At 38.0% G+C, this 24,721-nt stretch overlaps 1 protein-coding gene across 1 annotated transcript in view; it reads right to left on the reverse strand.

The window, feature by feature from the left end:
* plxna2 (plexin A2) overlaps positions 1–24,721 on the reverse strand; it is a 171,677-nt gene that overhangs the window by 94,618 nt on the left and 52,338 nt on the right. The window contains exon 3 of the mRNA XM_081386404.1: positions 20,151–20,285. Within this exon, the coding sequence (XP_081242530.1) occupies positions 20,151–20,285 (135 nt within the window). The remainder of the gene's footprint in view (positions 1–20,150; positions 20,286–24,721) is intronic.

A 24,721-nucleotide genomic window follows, 5' to 3' on the forward strand; every position in this document is an offset into this window, starting at 1 on the left:
TGTGTGTATGTGTGATTCATTATCCACCTACGCGCATAAATCATACATATTCCTTAAATACGCACAGGAAATTAACATAAACACTTTCATAATTAATTAAAGACCATGAAAAGCTTCCACAACTTTTTATTTTTGAAACAGGATTTTTGAGCGAGATATATCATATCTGATTTAGCAGGATAACATCATCAATGTTTTTGCTCTGTATTATTAGAGGACTTGGAATGTGTAAATGTTTATTTTAAAAACACAATTCTGCGGGCAGAACAATTTTTTTAAATGAATTATAAAGATGCATTAAATTGATCAAAAGTGAGAGTAAAGAATTAAAATGTTACAAAATATTTCTACTGCAAATAAATGCTGCTCTTCTGAACTTTCTATTCATCAAAGATTCCTAAAAAAAAAAAAAAATCTGCAAACATATTATTAATAATAGTAATAATAGTAGCACTGTTTTCAACATTGATAATAAATGTTTCTTGAGCAGCAACTGTATTTTTGTACTGTATTTTGGACCATAAGAGACTTCTTTCAAAATCATAAAAAAGTCTTACATATGCTAAAAGAGAATTATATAAATTTGATCAACGTTTAGCGGTGCACTATATAGCAAATGTAAAAGCTAACCAACATGTAATAAAAGCTGTTAACTCAAATTTGGGGTCTTTTTACATTTAGACACTCAATTTATACAGTCAAGTCAAACACACACCTCAGTCTTAAGCACAAATTCTCTGGTGATAAATTCATGCTTGGCTAAGCTGAGGACACCAATTGACTGACTCTTATCCGTCCTGCGCAATGTCTCTGTGGAGTCGAGCGGCCTAATCTGACCCCTCTAATCCCAGCAGAGATACCAACCAACACACACATCTGCACAGATAGACACACAAATCAATGAAGAAAGATGGTTTTTGCAGCCACATTGAGTACATGGGGGCTAACAGGGTCGTGCTAACCAGCCAAACCTGCCAGACACACAACGGCAGTCGCTTTCAGAAAGCCATATTATATATTCAGCAAACCCACTCGAACTGCAGCGCAATAAAACATTCACACCTGTGAAGTGTAAGTTACTACACACACACATGCACAACTGCTTTGTTTGCACAACTCTTTCAGCCCTTTTCACTGACATCTCACTAACACTCACAAACACGTGTGTGTGTGTGTGTGTGTGTGTGTGTGTGTGTGTGGGTTGAAAACTCAATCAAAGCATTCTTGATTGCGCGAAGAGGCCTCTCAGCAAGACTCCAACGTTCTGTAGGAGAAAGATCGCATGATAGAGTGAACGAGTGAGAGAGAGTAGATAAGTTCATCAAAGTACACGAAGACAATGGCTAAAGCAAGCATCACTGTTCATTTTTAGTGTTGATGAATGAGAATGATACTGTACCTACGGTTTATCAAAGAGATGTGTAGGCTACTATTACTTTTCTAAGTGATTGGACTTACAATTTTTAACCTGGCACACAATAAAACTGACAAAGAATTTTGAGAAAAGACTTGAGAACTGAACCCATAATGTTCACATTGCTAGCAGTATACTCTACTAGCTAAGCTAATAAACCAGCTAACTTTGTTAATAGAGGGATCTAAGTCATATCTAGGTACCAGAGCTTTTCTAAATAGAGTGCCATAGCGCCCACCCAGATTTTCAGCAATTTTGGTTTCAGAAGTATTTTTTTCCCATATAGATTTTAAAGTCTTTAAGTGTTAGAAGCCATTAACTAAACCAACCAGCTACAAGGTAAATCACAACATTAGAGTTAATTGAAAATCATACAAGAAGACAGGTACAAGACTGTGTATTTGATGGTAAATAATTACAATACCATGAAGCACTGCGAGTGACAATCTAATTAAAAACAATGGATAAATATAAAGCTAATAATTTTTAAAGATAAATATATTTATATTTTAGGCACTCATCAAGAACTGATTTTTTTTGGCGTGATTTGCTTGACGCAATTCTCATGATTAGTGGAGATTTTTTTGCATAATCATGGGTTATGTATTTTTTCATCAGGAATTCTGCTGTTGAACATGATTATTTAAAAAAATAAGTGAAACTAATGCAGGCTGATGGCTTCAAAAATATGATATACCATCAATTATCAACCTCACAGTGGGTCTGTCTTTAAAGATTTAGAAGTTATTGTTTAAAATCAAGCCTTCTATGGAGACAATGAATAGGATTTTTACTTTCTCTGCCACCTAGCAATCACTCATAATGCCCTTAGCAGCATGCTAAGAATCCTTCAGATTAGCATAGCAATGCGCTAACAAGCAGCCAAAGCAATCTAGCATCATGGCTGCGAGTTCTGCGTGGACAGGCACTTACATTTTCATCAGAAAATGTAAGAAACATATCTTACGGTTAAAATATAGACACAGCAGAATAGCACAACTGATTAGGAACTATATTAAAGGCAAAAGCGCAGCATGTGTGCTCATGGGGTGACCTTTGAAATCCCTCTCCACTCCGAACTTAAATGTCATATGGACTTTTTACTGTCCGACAGAATAATACACATAAATCAAAATGAGATAACCTCACAGCTAGCTAGCTAACAATATTACAATGCAACAGTATTAGTATTAGCTTAGCTTTAGACTATTTCCGGAACACAGCGGATTTCAAAAAGCATTAGAGAGTTGTTAGCCAAAAATCAATGGTTATTTCTGAGTGATGCATCCTGTCTGATTGTGTTTTAGATGAAATGTGAAGGCTCTTAACCTCCGTGTTTGAACAGAGCTTTGAGCCTCCTCAGCGAACCGTTTCTTTCCCATCAGAGCTATTTGTGTAACGGATTTGGCCTGAACGTGTAGATTTAGCTCGACTGAAGCATCTCGACGCTTTAGCACCATGGGGCTATGCAAGACTGCTAAAAAAAGCTTCTGCAAGCCTCTACCATGTTAAATCTCATTCAACGTACAGACACAACTTCTGTGAGGGACGTGTTCCCACTGTAAATGCACATCGGAAAGCCGACAGCGGGTCTCAGAGTGTAAAAATGCTAAAGGTTTAGCTGGTTAGCATTTAGCTAACTTCAGTCACAACTTGAAATTTACACAAAACAATCTATAAAAGACAAAACATTTTTATTAAAGGGACAGTTCATCCAAAAATTAACATTCAGTCATAATTTATCCCCTTATGTTGTTGAAAACCTGTATGACTTCTGTCACAAATACAAAAATATTTTGAAGAGTTTTTGTTTACGCAGTGAAAGTCAATGGGGTCAAAAACAATAAGACACTTTTAAGATAAGAAAAAAATAAGACACTTTTCAAACAACATCTTTTCATCACACAGAAGAAAGTCACAGGTTTTTACAACATAAGAATGAGTAAATGATGACAATTTCATTTTGGGTTGAATTATCCCATTTGATGCATTTCATATTTTGCTAACAGCAGTTCAGATAGCACACAAAAAAATGTACACACTTTCAGTGAACTGGGGTAGAGTTTACGGGAAATGCATGCGGGCTGTAAAAGGGTTAGCGAGACAGACAGCGAGAGAGACAAAGGAGGAGTGAAATAATAGAGAGGTAGACTGGACCTGAGATACGGAGCTGGAAACTGCAGCCAGTCGATAGAGAGTGAGTACATCAATAATGTATGACTGAAATCCTCTCACCGGGGCTGGTGAGGAGAGGGGCCGCATGTGTGTGTGTGTTTGCCACATTATTCCACCATGACTCGCACAGGCATATGTACAAAATCTCTGTCAGAGCTGACAAAATAGTGATCCACACCACCTCACCTGACAACAGTAGTATCCACATACTGTGACACTAATGAGAGGAAGGTGCACAGGCGGCCTGCGTTTGCCTCTTCGTGGAGCGCAGCGCCCGTGCGCAGCTGTCGGGAGGACCTGGAGCCCCCTCTGGGAGACGCCGGTAAAGCCCTGTAACCTGTCTGTCCGTCAGCCTGTCAATTAGCCCCTGACATCTCCTCTACAATGTGCCAGGCAGGAACAGGTCTTGAACTTTCTCTAGGTAGGGGGCATTAGCTCATGGTCCTGGTCAAAACCCAACTGTCAGATAAGCTAACTGATGAGACCCACAAATGTGACTACCCTCCTCCATCTGCAACACCACATTCAGACACAGAACAATACTTTAGGAATCAAACACGTTATCTAATGTAGTCACCATTAATTTCATTGATGTGATTCCCATTGATTGTGTAGAACAAAGATGGAGAGGTTTTAAAAAAACACAATAGTGGCTAGTATTAAATCCAGATCCCAGAGCAGCAGTACGGTGGTCTCTAAACTGATAATTCAGTTCGAACTGACAGCAGGCAGAAGCTGAGCTACTGTCTGAGGAGTGAATAATTCAGCTGTCAAAGCTCAGAGCAACAGGCTGAGGGCCGTCTCCCTCACACACACACACACACACATGTTCAAACAGTGGTGTACAGCAGCAGGGGAGATGATAGGGGCCTTATTGATTTCAAGAAAGCAGCCAGACAGTGGGTCGCTCTGACCCGGGGCTGCATAATAATCCAGGTTTGATTATGTGAAATTAGAGAGTGTCATAGTGTGACTGCATGAGGGCTTCTTTTGTTAGCCGAAGACAAAAGACATCAAAATTCCACACTTGATTTCAGCACAAACTGTGTGTTGTGGTTTAAACCCCTTTCCATGGCTCTTTGTCTGCCATTCGCCCCCCACTCCGCATTTGTGGAAATCTCTAGCGTGTGTGTTTGTGTGTTGCATGCGTGTGTATATACAGATGGTGGGTTTGGATGCACCCCACTGCTCTCTTGGCTGCTCTGCAGGCGTATGCTCAGCGTGATCGGCTGGCCAGGTTTGGGGAGAAGGGGGGAAACACCATGATGGCTCAGGTGGCCCAGTCTGGTACCAGTCATATCATAAACAAGATTCTTCCATTCAGCCGCAAGCCCACTGCGGACCTGTGAAAAACCAATTTTGCAGACGCAACTGATGCCCCATGTTCCTATTCCCTTAACAGATCATGAGACGGTTATATGATAGAGACATGTCCCGATTTCTTTCCCTCCTCCAGGACAGCCAAGAAGGAGGTAGATGAGCTTTAGCAAAGGAACCCTAAAACACCACCGCAAGAAATAATGGGCCCTCACTTTTTAGAAAAACGTGAAAGAAAACACATGCGGTTCAATTCGCCTCATTTAATCCAGCCGCTCTGACAGGACCCTTCTGCGACGATGTCGAAGAGAAAGTCATGAAAATATTCCGGTAATGAGCCTTGGCTGTCTTTGGGTCTCATTTTGTACATCCAGCCAGCACAGTGAGAGGCAAATGTGGCTCATTTTTATTTGACTGGATGGATCTGCACCAATCACCTTAAGCTTCTGGCTTATAGCTAATACAAAACGTATTTTTTTACCTTATGGTTTTAGAACACGGTTTACTTGTATTAGTTGCCTGCCATTTGCTATGCCTGTTCCATCAAAACAAACTTTAGAGACAAATTTCATTCAATTGTTTTTGTTTTTTCAAGATTTAGGGGAACCAAATGTAATTTTTTTTATAAAAATGTTAATTAAAAAGCCCCAAATCACTTCACGCTTACTCAATACACTATTTAAAAAAATGTATTCTTACTTTTCTCCAATAAATAATTAAATCACAAAAAAAGTAAATTACATATATATATTATATAATATATATATATATTATATAATATATATATATATATATATATTATATAATTACATATATATATTATATAAAATTACATACATATATTATATAATATATATATATATTATATAATATATATATAAATTGATACTATACCTGCTGTAAACCAGTCTTGTGTCTGGTGCACACCAGCCACAAAAGTAATACTTCAATAACCTCAAAAAATCCTTACAGGTCCAGGGCAATCTTCATTCAATCCTTTATGAAATTTCCTTCCCAACATTCATCACTGTCTCTGGCATCTATCGCCCACCAGTGTGCCTCTCGCTCCCTGTTGAGTTCTGTCAGCATTGTGCCAGCGCACCACTCGAGAATGACATCCATCACCCACTCGGCGTACGCTCGCTGCATTAGTATTATCACCCTGATGGTAATTCACGGTGCATCACGCGCTCTGAACGGATATAATTGAAGACAGTGCTTCTGTCAATAACTTACACATCTAACTCTAGAGAGCAGGTCATGTAGCGGAGATGGGAAACCTGACGATGCGAAACCCGGCCTTATTAAGTGAGTCCAAGACCATATGAGTATTATTAACATATCAAAGGTTTGTACTGACATTAGAGTCTCAGAGTGTGTCCCTCAAGAGTAAATGACACAAACATGAAGCGTGCAAGATGTATCCATCAGTACGGCTACTAGTGCTGACAGCTCTCGCAAAATGATCTTCACAGGAGGACAGATGCGGAGCTGCTAGATTGATTCTTTTCACTGTTGGCCGGCACCGCGTTAGGACAGACATCAGAGCCGCTCTTCCGACACATGCTGTACCCCGAAAAGGCAGAACTTGCCACTACCGCTGAGTAACCCAGAAAAAACAATCACCTCATGCCGTGCAGGGTGTTTACAATTGCATCTGAGCCATTAGCAACCCAGACAAAGAGCATATGCAGCTCTGGCAGCACCCGTGTTGGTGGGATGGCAAGCAGGGGTGGGCTTCACCCCGGACTCGGCCAGGACCGGCAGCTAAAGCTGCAGAGGTGCTCAGGAGGGGAAGCGCTCGATCTACAGGGGGCTTCATTAACAGCCTCTCGCCACAAAACAAGAGGAGGAGTGCTGGGCCCACTGTGACATTCAGCAGGGATACATTGACAGGATCTGTCTGGAAGCACGCAGACACATTATGGGCTGGCACAGCCTGAGACTCCACTCAAATTTGGGCAGATGTAATCGATAAAAGAAGGACAGGGGTTTTGTTATTCCGGTATCTCCGAAGCCAAGGCTTTAAAAAGCTTGGACTCGATTAATGAGAAGTATCCCGGAATCGCTGCCAGACACCAGATCAAGCCAAATGAGGACAGAAATACAAAGAACCTGTTTTGAAAGACACATGGAAATGGTGAAGTCAATAGCCTCTGCAACATAACAAGACCATTATTAGTTAGCCAAAATATTAGAAAAACGTATTATCCTGAACACATTTATCATCCTCACAAAGAGAAATTTAGCTACTTAGCAAAACAAAGAGGGATATATAGAAATCAGTCATAAATATATCTACCATCTTCTAAAATAATGTTGTTGTTGTAATTGATTGTAAGAAAACAATTAGGGGCTGGTAATGTTTTAGCAATTTAAGAACATTTATTTGGTTTCAATATTTTTGTCACAACATTGTAATATTATTTGGTTATGTTTTGGTTTAATTCAATCTGTTTATTAAGAAAGAAAATATAGAAAATTGAATATGTCATAAAGGGCGTGGAAATTTATTGAATGGCAATATGTCAGAGATGATTTTTGACCACTTCATAAGTTTGTTAGTAGTATTTCGTTTTATATAACTGATATCTTAATTTCAATCGATATTTTATTGATGACTTATTTTGGATTTAAATAAATAAGAAAAAAAAAAAAAACAACGCCTGGTGGAATGAAGTGTGTAACCAAACACAAGCCCACTACCATGCTTCAATGGCCTTGAGAAAAAGCCAGAACAAGTACATCTAACAACAAAATTTACTCTAAAAGCATACCCAATGTTGTTGTGCCTTCAGGTTCCTTTGCATTCCTCAAGACAAAGAAGCCCTGAAATACTGTATATAGAGAAAGATACGGTTGTTGTTTTCCACAACACCGACAGGGAACAAAGTCATTTCTTAGACAGAGAGAGAAAAAGACAGTGCGAGTCACACGGCACTGCCTTCGTCAATTAGACAGCTAGCGCTAATGATAATATGCTAGCAGAGTTTCTTGACAGAACCGAGCCTGATTACTTGAACTGGAAGTCACTTCTCCATGAGACTCCTTTTTTGTTTAATTAGGCTTGTAAATAATTATTACAATTAAAGCCTGCAATTAGGAGACTGAAGCGGCATTATTAGTGATGTGACGGATGTCAGGGAGACCTCTTGGTGTGGTGGGGCACGCACAAAAGCTACGGCATTATGCAGTCATGTGCTGACAGCTCGAATGACTGTTGATATGCTAGAACATTTTAATTGCAGATGGTATTATCTTGCTATCCTCACGTCTGATCCCTGTGACAACAGCGCAGTTGCTTGAAAGTGTTCATTTCAGTGACTCTAGGAAAAATATCAAGTTTGTGTCAGATATTTCTCCTAAAAATCCTTTAGAGAAATACAAACAGAACCAAATGATAGTCTACATGATGTACTTCTGGGATATGATGAGTACAAAATTGAGAATTTGGTTTTAGAAGCATGGGAGATCTCTTTCCTGTCTCTGAGAAATTGTTATTTCAAAAGATCTGGAGACTTGATTGTTCTTCTCAGAAATGCTTCATTTAAGTATCAACTGTGTCTCAGATGCTTCTAAAACTTTGAAAAAATAGACACAAATGAGAAATTAGATGATTCTGAGATATAGATAGCTAAAACTGAGAATTTAGTGTGAGATGTGTCTTCTGCTTTAATCTCTGGGAAAATGCTCAAAAGTTAAAGCTCTGGAGATTACAATTCTCATAATTTAAGTATCAACTTTGCCTCAGATTATCATAAATCTCCTTAAGGGAAATAAAGATCAGATACAAATGAGAAATGAGATGATTCTGAGAAACAAGGAGTTAAAACTGAGAATTTAGTGTGACAACCATGCGATCTCTTTCTTGTCTTGCTTTAATCTCTAGGAAGAGTTTTTGCTCAGACGTTTCAGAGCTCTGGAGACTTGATTGTGATTCTCAGAAATGTTTCATTACTCTTTAGGAGCTTCAGGAGAAATATCTGAAACCAAGTTGATCCATTAACGTAACGTTTCTGAGAATCACAAAGTTTCCAGAGCTTTGATAGAAACACATCTGAGTGATGTAAGCATCTAAGTAGACACTTGATACTTCAATGAAACATTGCTAAGAAAAATCTGAGTAAGAAAGGGATTTCCTATGCTTGTCAAAAACAAATTTCTCAGTTTTGACTTAGAATACCTGAGAATGTCTTATGTTTCATTTGAGTCAGTTTTACTTCTCCAAAGGTGGTTTATCTGAGCCAAAGTTGATACATGAAAAATATCTGAGAATGACAATTAAGTCTTGAACTATGAAAGAGAAACCTCTGAGCAACAGAATGTTCCTATAGAGATAAAGACAAAACAAACTCCTTACATCACAGAAGTATCTTATGTCTCATTATCTTCTTCCTCAGATGTTTCTCTTAACACACTTAGGAAAAAACCCCAAAAACAAATAAATTAGACACTTAAAACTGATACATTTGTTGCTTTAATCTCATTCGATCGCTGAGGTTGCTCTTTCATAGATCATTTGAACTTTTCCAGCACTCTTTTTGGACGTTTTTCACAAAAACAGCAGGGAACGTGTTTAGCCACTCATCACCGCTAATGCTTGTCAAGCCGTTTTACGCTATCGACATCTCTCATTGGGTGGTCCGACTCGAGATTGATGCACAACCGAAGAATTGCAAAGCCGAATTACCTCTGCCGCTCTCAACCACGGTTCTGCTTACTAGCCGCGTTATGCTGCGCCCCCACAGAGCCACCGCTCTCTTAACAAGGCATCCAACTGCCCCAAAACAAGCCACGCAAGCAGATCTCAAATATCCACCACCTCATTTGAGACTATTAAATCAACACTGCACTGAAAGCCCCTTAGAGGCTTGTGAGACAGCAACAAGCATTCAGCAGGTACAGACAGTGCCGATAGCGCCTGCCTCCACTCTTAATAACAACCAGCATGACACTGGCTTGTCTTCGTTCGCTGTACTAAATCTAGGACTAGCCTGATGGGTCAGAGGGTGACATGGGGTACAACCGGGCTGTTTACTAACAAAAACAAAGACATTTCACCTCAAGGTCCAAATTCTCAGCTGAACAAGAGCCGCTGCTAGTTCGCCGAGCAGCAGAGCAAATTATTTATTGACAGCGCAGCTTCCATTGCGGGTGGAAACACGGAGGGACGGAGGGCAAGAGAAAGCACCTTGAAGCCGATGCGTATTTTAATTAAACACTTGATTGGGGCCGACAAGAGTTTTGCTATCAAATAATGAGGTTAGGACTGGCCAATGGTTCTTGTGCACCAAACCTGATTAGTGCAAATCCTCGCTTAAGTCAATTAGCAATGCATGAATGCAAGGAGGGATGCATTTCATGTGATGGTGACTGCTCCACATTGAGGGTTCATTTTAGTCTTGAAGGAGTATCTGTAAGGGTGAATAGCAATGGTGACCATATACAATTGACCTTTAGGGTGACCCTGGCAGTTTGATACACAACACCAGGTCAGGCGCTGACCCGAAGACCGCAATATACGCGGCGTTCAGGCATAAAGCCACCTGGTGTCTGGAGAGAGTGTGAGATTGGAGCCGGCTTTCACAGAATGAGTCGGCTAAATAGCTTCATCAATAACGCTGGACGCGGGACGTATCGACAGGGGCATTTATCCTGATCTGTCCCTCTGTCAATAGCAAGTGAAGCAGTCACGTTGACACTTAAACGTGCAACTTATCATTGGAATTGATTCCCCTACCAGTACTTTCTATCGTGCAGCAGTGACCCCCTAAAAATTATAACAGACAATTTTATATCAATCAGTCCTGCCATTGTGTTAGCAAGATAGTATACTAGCAAGATTGAATTGCTAATCAAAAAGAATGATTGACAATAGCAAAATCACATCACTGTTCATTTAATGGCCTGCAGATGTCAAGCAGTCCTAAAGCCCTCTGTGTGGCATCAATAATCTTTTACTATCATGCGTCACAGACTAGCATTGTCCAAGCCTTAGCGTTCATAAAAACACAAGCATGGATTTCATGGTGTGGATATTGCATTTGACCCCAAACCTAACTATATATATTACATTTGAACTAATATATATACACACACACAGCAAGTTAATTTCATAAACTAGTTGTTTAGTAACAAGCTACAAAAATGCTAAATTTGTTAGCATTAGCTACAGTAATGCATTAGATATCATGAGCTAACAATAAACAAAAGGATTTTTAAATAATTTTATTTCCAGTAATTTCATAAGTTTAGTAACAAGCAACAAAAAGGTTTAATTTGTTAGCATTAGCTAATGCATTAGATATTGTGAACTAACAATAACAGGATTTTTACACCATTTATTAAGCTTGGCTAATTATAGTAGGCCAAGTTTATTTATTTAGCAAATTTCATACACAATGGTTATTTAATTTTGTGAATTGAAGTGAACAGTGAAATAATTGAATAAAAAAATACAAATAATCAAATGTACTATTTTTGTGCTGTTGTTTATTTTTAATTCATATTTGTTAATGCATCAACATTCATTTATATAACTATGCGACGTTAAAATGTTTTAGCATGCTACATTTACCATTACTAAAACATGTTAATTTAAATAAATAATACAATTAATAGCATTCTGATCAGAATAATAAATAATGTAAAAGTGCTGTTCATGATAGCTGTTGCCTTAACTTACTGTGATGTAAACAGATATACGCAATAATGGATAAGCTGGACTGGTCCAATTTCTCATGAATACAATGGATCTCATTTTCTCATTCTTTATGCTTAAAAAAAGAACATTTTCATTCTTCCCCGTCAATTACCATGGCAGCTACAGTTAATCTAAGTCTTTGTCCAGGGCAGCATGAATGACAGTGATTGGTGGATAGAGGGGAGAAAAGAGGTCGCTGGTCAAGACACACTCCTTGTTCCCATTTTTTAGCAAGAGCAGCTGCACTTTCACAAGGTGACCAAGGGTCAAGGCAATGCTAGGGGGCATCTGAGGCTGAGAAGGCACTTTTTCATTGGCAAATTTGCTTGAACTTTGGGCACAATTCCTCAGTTTAGCTCATTGTTAGCTGAGCTAGTCAATAATGGAAAACGGCAAAACAGAATTCCAGGCTCTGGGTCTTTTCCTGCGCATTGTGTATAAGAATCATGAGCTGTGCGCACACACTTCTGTTAAGTGAATATTAATGCTGCTTTGTTCTCATTAATCACATCCTCTGCTCTGTTGATTTCCTGTTAGCCCTTTCATCATATATACCCCCATCCCCCTAACCATGCTACAGTCACCCAAACGCTGACATCCAGACACATGCGCACACATTTACAGAACGCCACACACACAGACACAGAGAAACCAGTGGCTGTCGGCCAACTCAATCTGCATGCAGGATGAGGGCCAGTTCAAACCAAACAAAGGCAAACAAGAGACTCCAAAGGCACCAGGCGTTAATCACAGGCTAGATATGGTTTCTTGAGGGCACTATCTGCGCAGACAGGATTTCACTTAGTTGACATTTGACTATTTGCATAAATATAGCTTCACAGCTATAGAAATGTTAATAAAATTGGGCGATACCTTTTTATATGTATGTATGTATGCATGTGTAGTTCAGTCATGAAACTCTAGAGGGCGCAGGCTGAGAGGTCCTTTACATGCAATCTACAAGCAATTACATCATTAGCGCATGACACAAGCAGGTCAGCCTCTGTTTAAACGGTACTAACGGTACTAAGCGGATTAAACGGTAAAACGACAATTGGGCAACAAAACACTGACAATCTATTTCCAAGCACTTATTTTATCCTAAAAAACATCAAACTTAGAAGTTTCACTTAGAAGTTGGTGATATACAGTACATTCAATTATATTCTAAATAACTAAAATGTCACTAATGTATACAGTGGATTTTTTTTCCACTGTATAAACACTGTTTTTTCGCTATATTCAAGCTACTTAAAAATGTTACAAATTACACTATCCCTATTTGGAGAAATGTTACATTCAATCACAAATGCTTCCAATTGCAATGGCTCTAAATTTGGCTAGGTCAGCATTGAACGTGGAGACAATCTTCAGCTCGATAATGGAAGAAGAGTGTTATTTTAGGAGCTGTCTGGAAATGGACTGTAGAAGAGAGGAGAGGGCCTCTAAACAATCTTACTCCGGGTGAAAAATCCCATTTCCCTGCGTTTGATAACCACACAGTTCATTTCCTACACATTTCCCAGACAAAGGTAGCGCAGGCCTAGAGTGTCTCTCTGTGCGTGTGTGTGAGTGAGAGTTCAAAACGGTAAATACATGCATATGACTTGAAGTACAGTATGTGTGTGCGCCAAAGGAGGCTAACGCTATGCAAAGACATAGAGCAAATAATCGGGTTCTTCAAGACGGGGAAAAAGGGAAGCCATGCATGGATTTTAAATTTCACAGCTGAGCACTTGGGAGAGAAATTGCCAGGGTGGAAATACGGAGGCTCCTTTATTTGGTTGATGATCTCGGTTACGTCGCTTTTATGAGCTGAGGTGGGGAGGCGAGAGAAGGGCCTGAGGATAAGGAGGAGATCTTGGATTCCCAAGTTCAGCCTGAACGTTTATGGCTATGTGAATGACAGCAACATATGCAGAGAATCTGGTTTGGTTGTGAAAGTCAACACTTCATTCACAAGCTTCTCCACGTTAGTCACGGCATTGGAAATGTCACGCCACTCTTAATAGTGGGCGTGGGATGGACAACGTCAGATCAATCTCAAGTCGGGTTTCTTAGGCCAACTCACAAAATCAAACTACTGTGCAAAGCTTCAGAGGACGACAATGATGACTCATAATGCATGTTTAGAAAAGAGGCATTTGCCAACAGACATGTTCACATCTTATTACATGCTTTTGAAGCTATGCTTTCATTGCTCTGAATGGATGCTTGGTGGGTTTTGACCTATGGCCCCAGCAATTAAATGAATAAATGATTCATTGTGAATCGTTCGCCACTAATGCGGTGGGAGTTAATAACAATTTTATTGTGCGACTGATTAAATGACCAATCAAAATAGTGACAATCTATTCTCAAGCCCTCTCCTGTCTGATTGAAAAATAATTGTCACACTGTTGTGCCATTTCAGTTATCTGCATCAGGTCTTTCAATTAAAGTTAGAGATAATGCGCTATATTCATAGATTTATAGTGAATAGAAATAGAAAATAGAAAGTGTTGTACAATCTCACCATATAAAAATGTCTTTGTTTTTTGAGTTTTGTGTGCTGATATGCAAAAAGGCTAGTCAGGCAAACCTGCAAGGCAATATTTCTTTCCTCCTCGCAGTTTGCATAAGGGATTGGTTTACACGCTTCGATGAGAGCGAGAAAAGGGCCGTAGCGTTTGCTGGAGTTGGTTACATGTGTTGGATTTGCATATGGCAGCAGGTGTGGCTTTGCTTGTGCGCAGGCCTCATTTGATTGTGAGGTCGTACACATGACACATAAGCACTGTTCCAAAAACCAGAGAGCTCAGCTCAAACGTTCATCCAACACATATTTTATTCAATACTGAAAATCTATCTATCTATCTATCTATCTATCTATCTATCTATCTATCTATCTATCTATCTATCTATCTATCTATCTATCTATCTATCTATCTATCTATCTATCTATCTATCTATCTATCTATCTATCTATCTATCTATCTATCTATCTATCTATCTATCTATCTATCTATCTATCTATCTATGTGTTTGTGTGTGTGTGTGTGTGCGCGCTGTAGTGCGTGTAGATTATACTTACAAATTGTAGTTTACTGCAATTATTGATTCCAAATTACAAGACAAAAATCTTAGTTAGTAACATAGTCCATTACACATTTAAGGTAACATAATCTGACTACTGATTACTTTTAGATTACTTTTGACCTAACTCGTTTATCATATTGATTTGAATAGGATAATCATGTACCATACTGATATAAAAATACAAAGAGAAAGAAAATATATTAGTAACCATAAAAATAAAAGTAAAATATAAAAGTAACTAATCTGATTACGAATATTTCAAAATGTAATGTAATCTCGATTAAGTAATCAGATTCCAAAAATGAAGTACTTTAATTAAATTATATGTAATCAGTTACTACCCAGCGTTTGTGTATGTGTGCAAATTCAATAACAATTACATATATATGAAAACATATAAATACATTTGTTGCCTATGTAGAGTGTACCAATTCTGTCACTATTCAGATTAAGAATGCCGTCTATGCAGCACTCTAGGTTTTCAAACAGAGACTCCCACACACATGGCAGCAGTTTGCCAGAGAGGTGACAAATAAAGACTGTTTACAGTCAGTTAGAATGTAAAACCTAGATGAGATATTTTTGACACACATTTAGCAAACGTGCATGACATCGCTAAGTCTCCATGTCTCTTTCAACGACTCCCTTTTTGTTTCCCTCGCTCGCCACTCTCTCCCCTCTGTCTCTGTAAAGCTGTTATCAGCTGAAACAGCTCTGACCTTTCATAGCTGTTAGCCTCTGGCTCCCTTCCCCAGCCAAACAGCCACAGCACTTTATCACAAGACTATGAATTACCACAGAAAGGACACCATCTCACCGCCTGCGTGATCTAAGACTGTAGCCCTTCATAGACACCGCCTGCTTCCAAGTCCTTCATAGACATTCTGTAAACACGTTTGACATAACCTGTATTTTTTGACTGCTCTGGTTGTGGACACAACCTGTCTGGAGCTCATTTGTCTTTCAGTTCCAATAACTACGGACCATTAACATGGTATTCGTACACATACACTGAGACAATGAGCCCTAAAGTCTATGCATGTGTGTATATACACACACATGTGGTGTGTGTGTGTGTATTTCTTTTTATGTCAGTGTGAGGCAATCCGTTTCTAGACTATTTGTGTGCATGTGAGGGATGGCTATGCATTTGGAATGAGCTGTATTTATGAGTCTTTGAGAAAATGCACAATATATGGCATCATAGAAAAGAAGTATAGATTCCAAATGGGAATGGCGGTAGTGTGAAACGTTTGTGGGTAAAGATGGAGTGTCTGTGCGTGTGTGCATATAGTAAAATTACATGCTGGTTTGAGCATGTTTGAATGCTAACCGCAAATCCACGGCTGCCCATGGTGTCTGATGCATGCATGCATGCATGTAAATATATGATTATAATAAATCTATCTATCTATACCCACATATCCATGTGTACTGCAGTCTTCACATTAATCACAAGCCTTATTAAACATAACCATTGTTTAGTCACAAAAAAAGGGTGCAACTACATTTAAAACAACATAAAATAATATTCACAACACATTTAAGTTTCATAATGTGGAAAATAATATAGGACAGGACTTGATTTTATCCATTACCAGATTGACTAGATCATGACAAAGTAAAAAATGCTATGATATTACTAAGCGATGCACAATATATCTGGACGATATCGATTCAGCCAATTTTTTATTCTTCCTTCCTTTTTTTTTTTTTTACCAGTATCAATCGTTTTCACCTATTTTTACATTTTAGACATTTTTTTGCTGTCATTTACTGACAACTTTGCCAGTAAACATATAGACAGTATCCTACACATCTCCACAGAGCTGCAATAACTACTCTAGTTCAGCCATTTTGTGAAGTGTGAAGTGTGACTACGCCGACTGACTCCTCAAACAGCAGCGTGCTGGGGTGACGGGGGCCGTGCGGTCTTTAGCAATATTTTTTTGTTCCTCTCAGCCCAACAAGAGAACGTCTCACACCTGCATCCTGAATATTGACACAACTCACAGAAGATACGGCAGGCGTTATGAAGAGAAATACCTCCGAGAGCAATTCAACCCGAGTCAGACTGAAAGGACTCATTGAGCTCAGCGATGCCTCTCAACATGGTCGTTTAATAAGCTGTAATATTGAATTAATCACCTGAAACACTTAAAACAGGACAAAAGTGGGTGAAGAAATGATGGAACGTGCTAACGATGGCTCTTTTACGATGGGATCGGTTTGAATTACTGCATGAGAGGGACAAATCTTATGAGGTTTCAGCGAACATGATTCCCTAAAGACTGTTCAGTGCTAGTGAAGAGATACACAGGAATTTTTATACACAGCCTAATCCCAAACAGCTACATTTGTTTTCAAACCTTTTGATGCCAAAGACCCCCAAATATGATGATCCCACTTCCAAAAATATAAATAAAAAAAGGCAACTATAATTTGTCACCTATACAGACTCATTTACACTATGTGAGACAAATATAAGTCTCATCTTTAATAAATAAATAAAAAACCCTGACATAAATAAAATAAAATAAAATAAAATAAAATAAAATAAAATAAAATAAAATAAAATAAAATAAAATAAAATAAAATAAAATAAAATAAAATAAAATAAAATAAAATAAAGAAGCAGTTGACTCGGATGATGGTTTATACAGTTTGCCACAACTGCCCAATCAGAAACAAGTATTTAAAAAAAACTGCATAATAATTTACCATATTTTACTTATTTTGTTCTACTTTTTTAATTAAACTGAATTGAAAATAATGGAATTAATAAAAGAAAAAAGAAAAGAAAACAGTATAAATATATATAGAATAAAAAAGTATATATATATATATATATATATATATATATATATATATATATATAGAATAAAAAGTTTGCTTAAGCAAATTAATTAAAAAAAATTGTACTTTGTATTAAGTTACTTTTTATATATGTAAAAATGTGGCATATTCAAATCAGAAATTCTTATCACAGTAAACATTCAAAAGCAATTTGTTAGAAAAAGGATTTCTTGATATGTATTTAATAAACAAAATTACACATTAACTTGGACAGCTTAAAAAAAAATCATTTTGTAAAATACTTTTACTTTTTCTTAAATTTTTTTGGCCCCAGTTTGAAAACCCCTGAGAACTAGTCCACAGAAAACCCCTGAGAACTTGAAAACTAGTCACGAAAAATATAAAGTCAAAAAAAACTCTTCCCTCAGTTTGTAAAACAAACCAGAATTACAATGGAAGTTTAAATGCATAAACATATATGTGTGGAAATTGACAGAATGCCATAGATGTTGTCAGTAGAGTTTGAACTTGTATTGAACTCCAAATATTTTTAGCTTTATTGAAACCTTGCCTTTAAAAATAAAGCATGTTTTATTAACAACATTAGCAATATTAGCAAGAAAGAAAGAGAAAAAGTAGATGATGCAAGGGCCCTGTACTCAAGCCACAAAGTTGATAAAATGCTGGGGTCACTTCTACGTGCCTGATAAGTGTGACAGGGTGTGTGTAGACACAAAGTGCTGACTCAACAAGTCTCCTTCTCTTTCTCCTTCCTCCCTTTTCCTCTCATCTGCTGCTATGCGTGATGCCCAGTGGGGCTGACCCAGCGGGCCGCCCGTGTACAGATATGATGTGAACCTGTCAGCCCGCTGTGCATTAAACCACCTCTCTCATTACCGCCACACCCGACCCCATCCCACTGCCCACGTGTATCCCAAGAGGAGATATCAACCCTCTACAATGGATGCTAAAAAAAGCCTGGAGACGCAAGCAACCGGCCTGGTCATCCATCTCTGAGCAGAGACAGTATTGTTTCCTTTCCTTCTCTTTAGAGACTGTCTCTCTTTTTCTTCCTTTCGTTCTCTTTATTTTATAGTCTGAAATAGGGTTGGGCGGTATGATGGTTTATATTTGTCAAGGCAAGAATAATTAACTCTGCTGCATTAAACTAGTTAAACTGATTTACTTTATAATTATTGGTTATTTTACAACACCCTCAAACCACTGCTCAAATCATCCAGTAGCATTTATAATGTTTCACCATCTTGAGACTCTTGATATATAATGTGAATCAACATTACTACATAATTTTTTTTTTTTTTTTTATATTTTTGGTTTTAAATTTCAGTAAAGATAAATATAGCCTATGGAAGACTGTTTTTGCCTCAGAGTGAAAAAAGAAAGAAGGTAATTGTTTAAATTAAGTTTAAAATAAGAAAAACGTCGCATTGAGGAGAGATAAAATGTCAAATCATCTTAAATAAAGTCGCATTGTGAGATAAAAGCTGCAACTGTGAGAAAAAAGGTGCAGAAAACAAGAAATAATGTCATATTGTGAAAATAGTCACACTAAGGTATGTTTCCATCCACCCACTTATACATCCATTTTGGGATATCGAAATGGAAAATACCAAGATACACATCAAATCTAAAATTGTGCCTAAAAATGTGCTCAAGTGGGGTAGATATATTTTTTTATCCAATAAGAAGACATAACTAAGCACAAACTACGATGGAAACACATTTAGGACATAAATTCCCTCAAGTGCACAACAAAAAACTCATGTGACTTTGCCTCACCGGTGGATGTGATTGGATAACTAACCAGTGGACCAATTTCAATGCACAGCATCTCAAATGTTTGTTTGATCATTCTGAAATGCCTGAGCCAAAGTCTGTCATCAGAATGATTTGGTTTAAAACCGCCTCACATGATTGCGTTCCCAAACACCAGCATCCGCACACAAGATAACATGACAGGGTTTATTGTGTTCCGTCATTAATGATGTAGGAAAGAAGAGCCACTGTGGCTTCCATTTTTATTACAGGTGTTTTGTGCCAATTTCCCATGAAGTTATGATTTTTTTCTCTCTCTTGAACGCATGAGATGGAAACGCTGCTTTATTAACAAATGGTTTATGCAACACTCCAATTTTGCGAATAAGTTAAAATCGCAACTTTGGATGGAAACATAGCTACTGTGAGATATAATAAAGTAGCAATTACAAGAATATAAGTCGCTATTGAGAAATAACTTCACAGTTACCTTTTTTGACTCAGAGGCCAAGTGTTTTCCATAATATCTTGATGTATAGTGTTACCGTGATATAAAATGACTCATACCGCCCACCTCTACTCTGCAATGCATCCCATGGGAAGTGTTGTGTGTATTGATATTAAATGAGCAGGGTCTCTCTCCATCTCTCTCTCTCTCTCTCTCTCTCTCTCTTCATTATGCTGTCAAGGGAGGGTGACCTTGTTCTCTCTCCATCTCTCCTCCTTCAGCTGTCCCTCCATCACTCTCTCCTTCACTGACACAGCTACTCTACCCTCTTCCCATTTCTCTCTTTCATTAATGGATGCTGTCACGTTCTCTCCGTCCTACAGCTGTTATGAATGGAAGAAAGAAGCAGAGAGGGGAGAGAATATACATGTATATATTCAGACCTGTCTCTCCGACATGACGTAGATGAAGCTGTTGTCCAGGGAAAAGGCCATGTCTCTGAGAACAGGGCTTCCATCTTTGATCACCGGCAGAGTTTCATACTGCACGCCACCTTGAGGAGGACCGTCAACCCGAATCTAAGACAAAAAGAAGAAAAAAATGCCATCATGAGCAGAAATTGACCACTTGTCTTACATCTGAAAATTTGGCTTACAAGATTTTGTTTTACAAAAAAAACAAAACTGCAATTAGTGTGTGTTACTTTTCATATTATGTATGTAATATAAAATGTAAAATATTATATATTATGAAATGTAATAAATGATTACAATATATAATACAATTGTATAATATTATTCAATTGTTCTCTCTATATATAAAATTGTATTGCTTATAATTATTCTAAATAGGACAAGAACAATAATATTATATAATTGTATTATATATTGTAATAATTTATTACATTTCATAATGCACATTGTATTTTACATTACACACACACACATACATACATATCATATATATATATATATATATATATATATATATATATATATATATATAGGTAAATGTATAATATTTTGTAAAATAAATAATATAACGAATAATAATATATTATTTATTTATTTTATATACACATTATATTACATACAATAATATAAAAATAATTTTTTTATTTTATTAGCTATACAAAATATATTAGTACATTTATTTTGAGTAAAGTAAAATAAAAATATTTATAGAATATTTCATTTTTTTTTTACAATATATTTTAATTAAATAGATTAAAGCGCTTTTGATCAGGTCAAAAAACAATAAAATCAAATGAAATATGAATTGACGTAACAGGTCTCCTCCCACTGCATTCACCCGCCCCAAAAGACAATTGAAAGCCCAGGACACATTACGGCTGTCCTGCATGGAGTTTGATCGGGGTTAGTCCAAGGTCATGTGTCTGTCTACTACTGCTTTACAATAGAGCAGACGAGGAGGCTGAGGACGACCCAAACAAAGACCCAGGAGAATTAGAGAACAGAGCAAAGATCATTCAACAAAACCAATCAAAGGCTACGGTTATGATTCCTGCTAAATCTATAACCAAAACAGTTGTCATTCTCTGCAGTCTTTCTCAACACAATTCTGGCCAAGAGTAGAAAAAAGAAAAGAAAAATGTCCACGCTACACTAAAGCCCTGTTCAAGCATTAGTCCACTCCAGTGAATGTAAAAACCATCTGTGAGCGGCAGACTCCCAATCCACTAAACTGACATTTACAGCACACAACGGTAAATGTGTTCATACATAAAACATGTCAGCCAGTCAACAAGACCCGCCTCCTTTTGCTCGGCCGAGCATGACCCTGATACGACCTGGTGCGCACCGCAGGGACCTTATGTCATGGAGAACTGTGTGTCCAGTAGTCCGCGGAGGGCACTTTGAAGAACATACTTCATTTGCAATCAGGAAGTGGGTCTGGCATTCTGGTTGTAGAAGTAAATGTTGTGTTCACTGGTCCGACGGGGGACTATAAAGCAATCAGACATGGACACCGCAGTAGGTTCTGTGGATGTAACTGTAAAAGTGATGGGAGGCATGCAGCTTTAATGGACTAGTATATCTTGGTGGATAGAAAGACTAACCCTTGTTATATAATGTATACTTCACACACTTTGTTATGATGCTTGCATTGAAAAGCCATTAAAATGATCTATATAATGTATATAATTGGAAGTCCAGATGAAGAAGATCCCTGCTCTAAAGTGGCAGGCTACATGTACAATTACTTCAGCTCCACTGACCTTAGAATGCATTTGGAAATGGATTTAATCTCTTTTCAAACTGTCCTTCTTCTATTTTTACTCCCCCCCCCCCACGACCACTGATCTGTCAGTCACCTGGCTTGAGTCTCATTCTGTCTTTATTGTTCTCTCTGCTTAAGATTTGTCTTCTCCTTACAACCTTCTGAAACATTTGCTCATTACTTTTTCATTATTGGCACATTCTTTTCTCTCTCTCCCTCGTTCCCATATGCACATTATAGATGGCTGTCGTCCCTTTGGCTCCAGTGTAAGTGCAGCTGTCTTTCTCAGAGCCCACGCAGAACTACTCCCGACAATCACATATCATTCTGTGTGTTCTGTGTTGAGTGCGTGTGCACACTGTCACCTACTTTAAATAAAGATGAGCATTTTACATGTGCTTGTGTATTAGATTTTCATGTCAATCAGCACTGATAATCATGACAATCATTTCACTTATATATGCATGCTATACTGTCTCTTTCTGTCTCAAATAGTCATTTTGCATGCTCATTTATAGGCTTCTATATACAAGTGGCTCTTTGTGTATATATTGCTCTATGTGTATTTGCATTTGTGTTTGTATTTGTATGAGGGACTTCTGAGACCGTCGGTCCCTTCCAGCTGCACGTTCTTGCCAAGAGGATGCTTTTGATGTGAGAATGTAAGCGTGCAACAACAAAAGTGCTTGAAGAGAAACCAGAAACAAATTCTCTTGCTGTTTAACATGATAACAAACTGCAAAACAGTCTTTTCCACACTGTACATGTGCGCTTTATACGTAGATATGTGCACCCACATCTGAAACAACCTTTAGGGTACCTCGTTCTGAATGCATCCCATTTCAGATTATTCACGTTAGCTAACTCTTCTCGAACTAGAAACGTACTGAATACAAAGATTTTGAATGCTCACATCCACATATCCCTCCCACCACTAGAGGGATACTCGACTCTGTTTACATCTAAAAGTCTTTATTAAAGCACAACTCAATCTTTCTTTAAAGCGATTACATGACAGAGCAGACGTAAGGGAAGAACCGTAAGAGGGTAATTTAATTCCAACACAAAGCACTGAAACATAAACCTGCTCAAAGAAATTCAGCAACACTATTTACTCTCTTGTCTATTTTTAGCCATAACCTCTAAACCACACTAAGCATGAATGATCAAAGCAGAAAAAGTACCAGAAAAAAAAACTGTATGTGTTTCCTATTTGTATTTCTCTCTTTTTTTCCCCCTTTTTTTTGTAATAAAAGGCAAAGAAAAGCACGGACCTCAAGAATATTGTTTCCAAACGCTGCGGGACTCGTGCACAATGGATGTTCTTGTTTAAATATGTGTGTGCATGGGAGCGCAAGGGAGTCAGAGACAGAACTCAGACTGACAGAGCAATCTGTCCCGTGGCCTCTCTCAGATCTTCCGTAATCCATTTTAAATGTGTAGGCTCACGCAGTATGTCGAGACACACAGACAGAGAGAGAGAGAGAGAGAGAGAGAGAGAGAGAGAGAGAGATTCCCTAAAATTGTCTGCTCTCACAGGTCAAATGTCAGTGCTTATCCAGTAAGGAAGGGGGTAACGCTAAGTGAAAGGGTTAACTGTCAAAATAAGGCCAACCTGACCCTCAATGTCTGCCAGATTCGACTCACTAGTAACAGACAGAATGATTCAAACACAATAGCTCTGTTCTATAACTTAGTGAGCTTCCTAGCTATCAACTGCCCATCAATTTCTATACATCATTAATTCATTAATTATTCCTTTACCATAGTTAATGAAGATGGATGGATGGATGGATGGATGGATGGATGGATGGATGGATGGATGGATGGATGGATGGATGGATGGATGGATGGATGGATGGATGGATGGATGGATGGATGGATGGATGGATGGACAGAACGATACAGACAGACAGGCAGATAGATAGATAGATAGATAGATAGATAGATAGATAGATAGATAGATAGATAGATAGATAGATAGATAGATAGATAGACAGACAGATGGATATGGATAGACAGAACGATACAGACAGACAGACAGACAGACAGACAGATATATAGATAGATAGATGAATATGGATAGACAGAACGATACAGACAGACAGACAGACAGACAGACAGACAGACAGACAGACAGACAGACAGACAGACAGACAGACAGACAGACAGACAGACAGACAGACAGACAGACAGACAGATAGATAGATAGATAGATAGATAGATAGATAGATAGATAGATAGATAGATAGATAGATAGATAGATAGATGAATATGGATAGACAGAACGATACATACAGACAGACAGACAGACAGATAGATGGATAGATAGATAGATAGATAGATAGATAGATAGATAGATAGATAGATAGATAGATAGATAGATAGATAGATAGATAGATAGATAGATAGATAGATAGATAGATAGATAGATAGATAGATAGATAGATAGATAGATAGATAGATGAATATGGATAGACAGAACGATACATACAGACAGACAGACAGACAGATAGATGGATGGATGGATGGATGGATGGATGGATGGATAGATAGATATGGATAGACAGAATGATACATACAGACAGACAGACAGACAGATAGATGGATGGATGGATGGATGGATAGATAGATATGGATAGACAGAATGATACATACAGACAGACAGACAGACAGACAGACAGACGGATGGACGGATGGACGGATGGATGGATGGATGGATGGATGGATGGATGGATGGATGGATGGATAGATAGATAGATAGATTTCTCGG

Source organism: Scardinius erythrophthalmus, assembly GCF_964197995.2.
Source record: "Scardinius erythrophthalmus genome assembly, chromosome: 15".
Classification (NCBI taxonomy): domain Eukaryota; kingdom Metazoa; phylum Chordata; class Actinopteri; order Cypriniformes; family Leuciscidae; genus Scardinius; species Scardinius erythrophthalmus.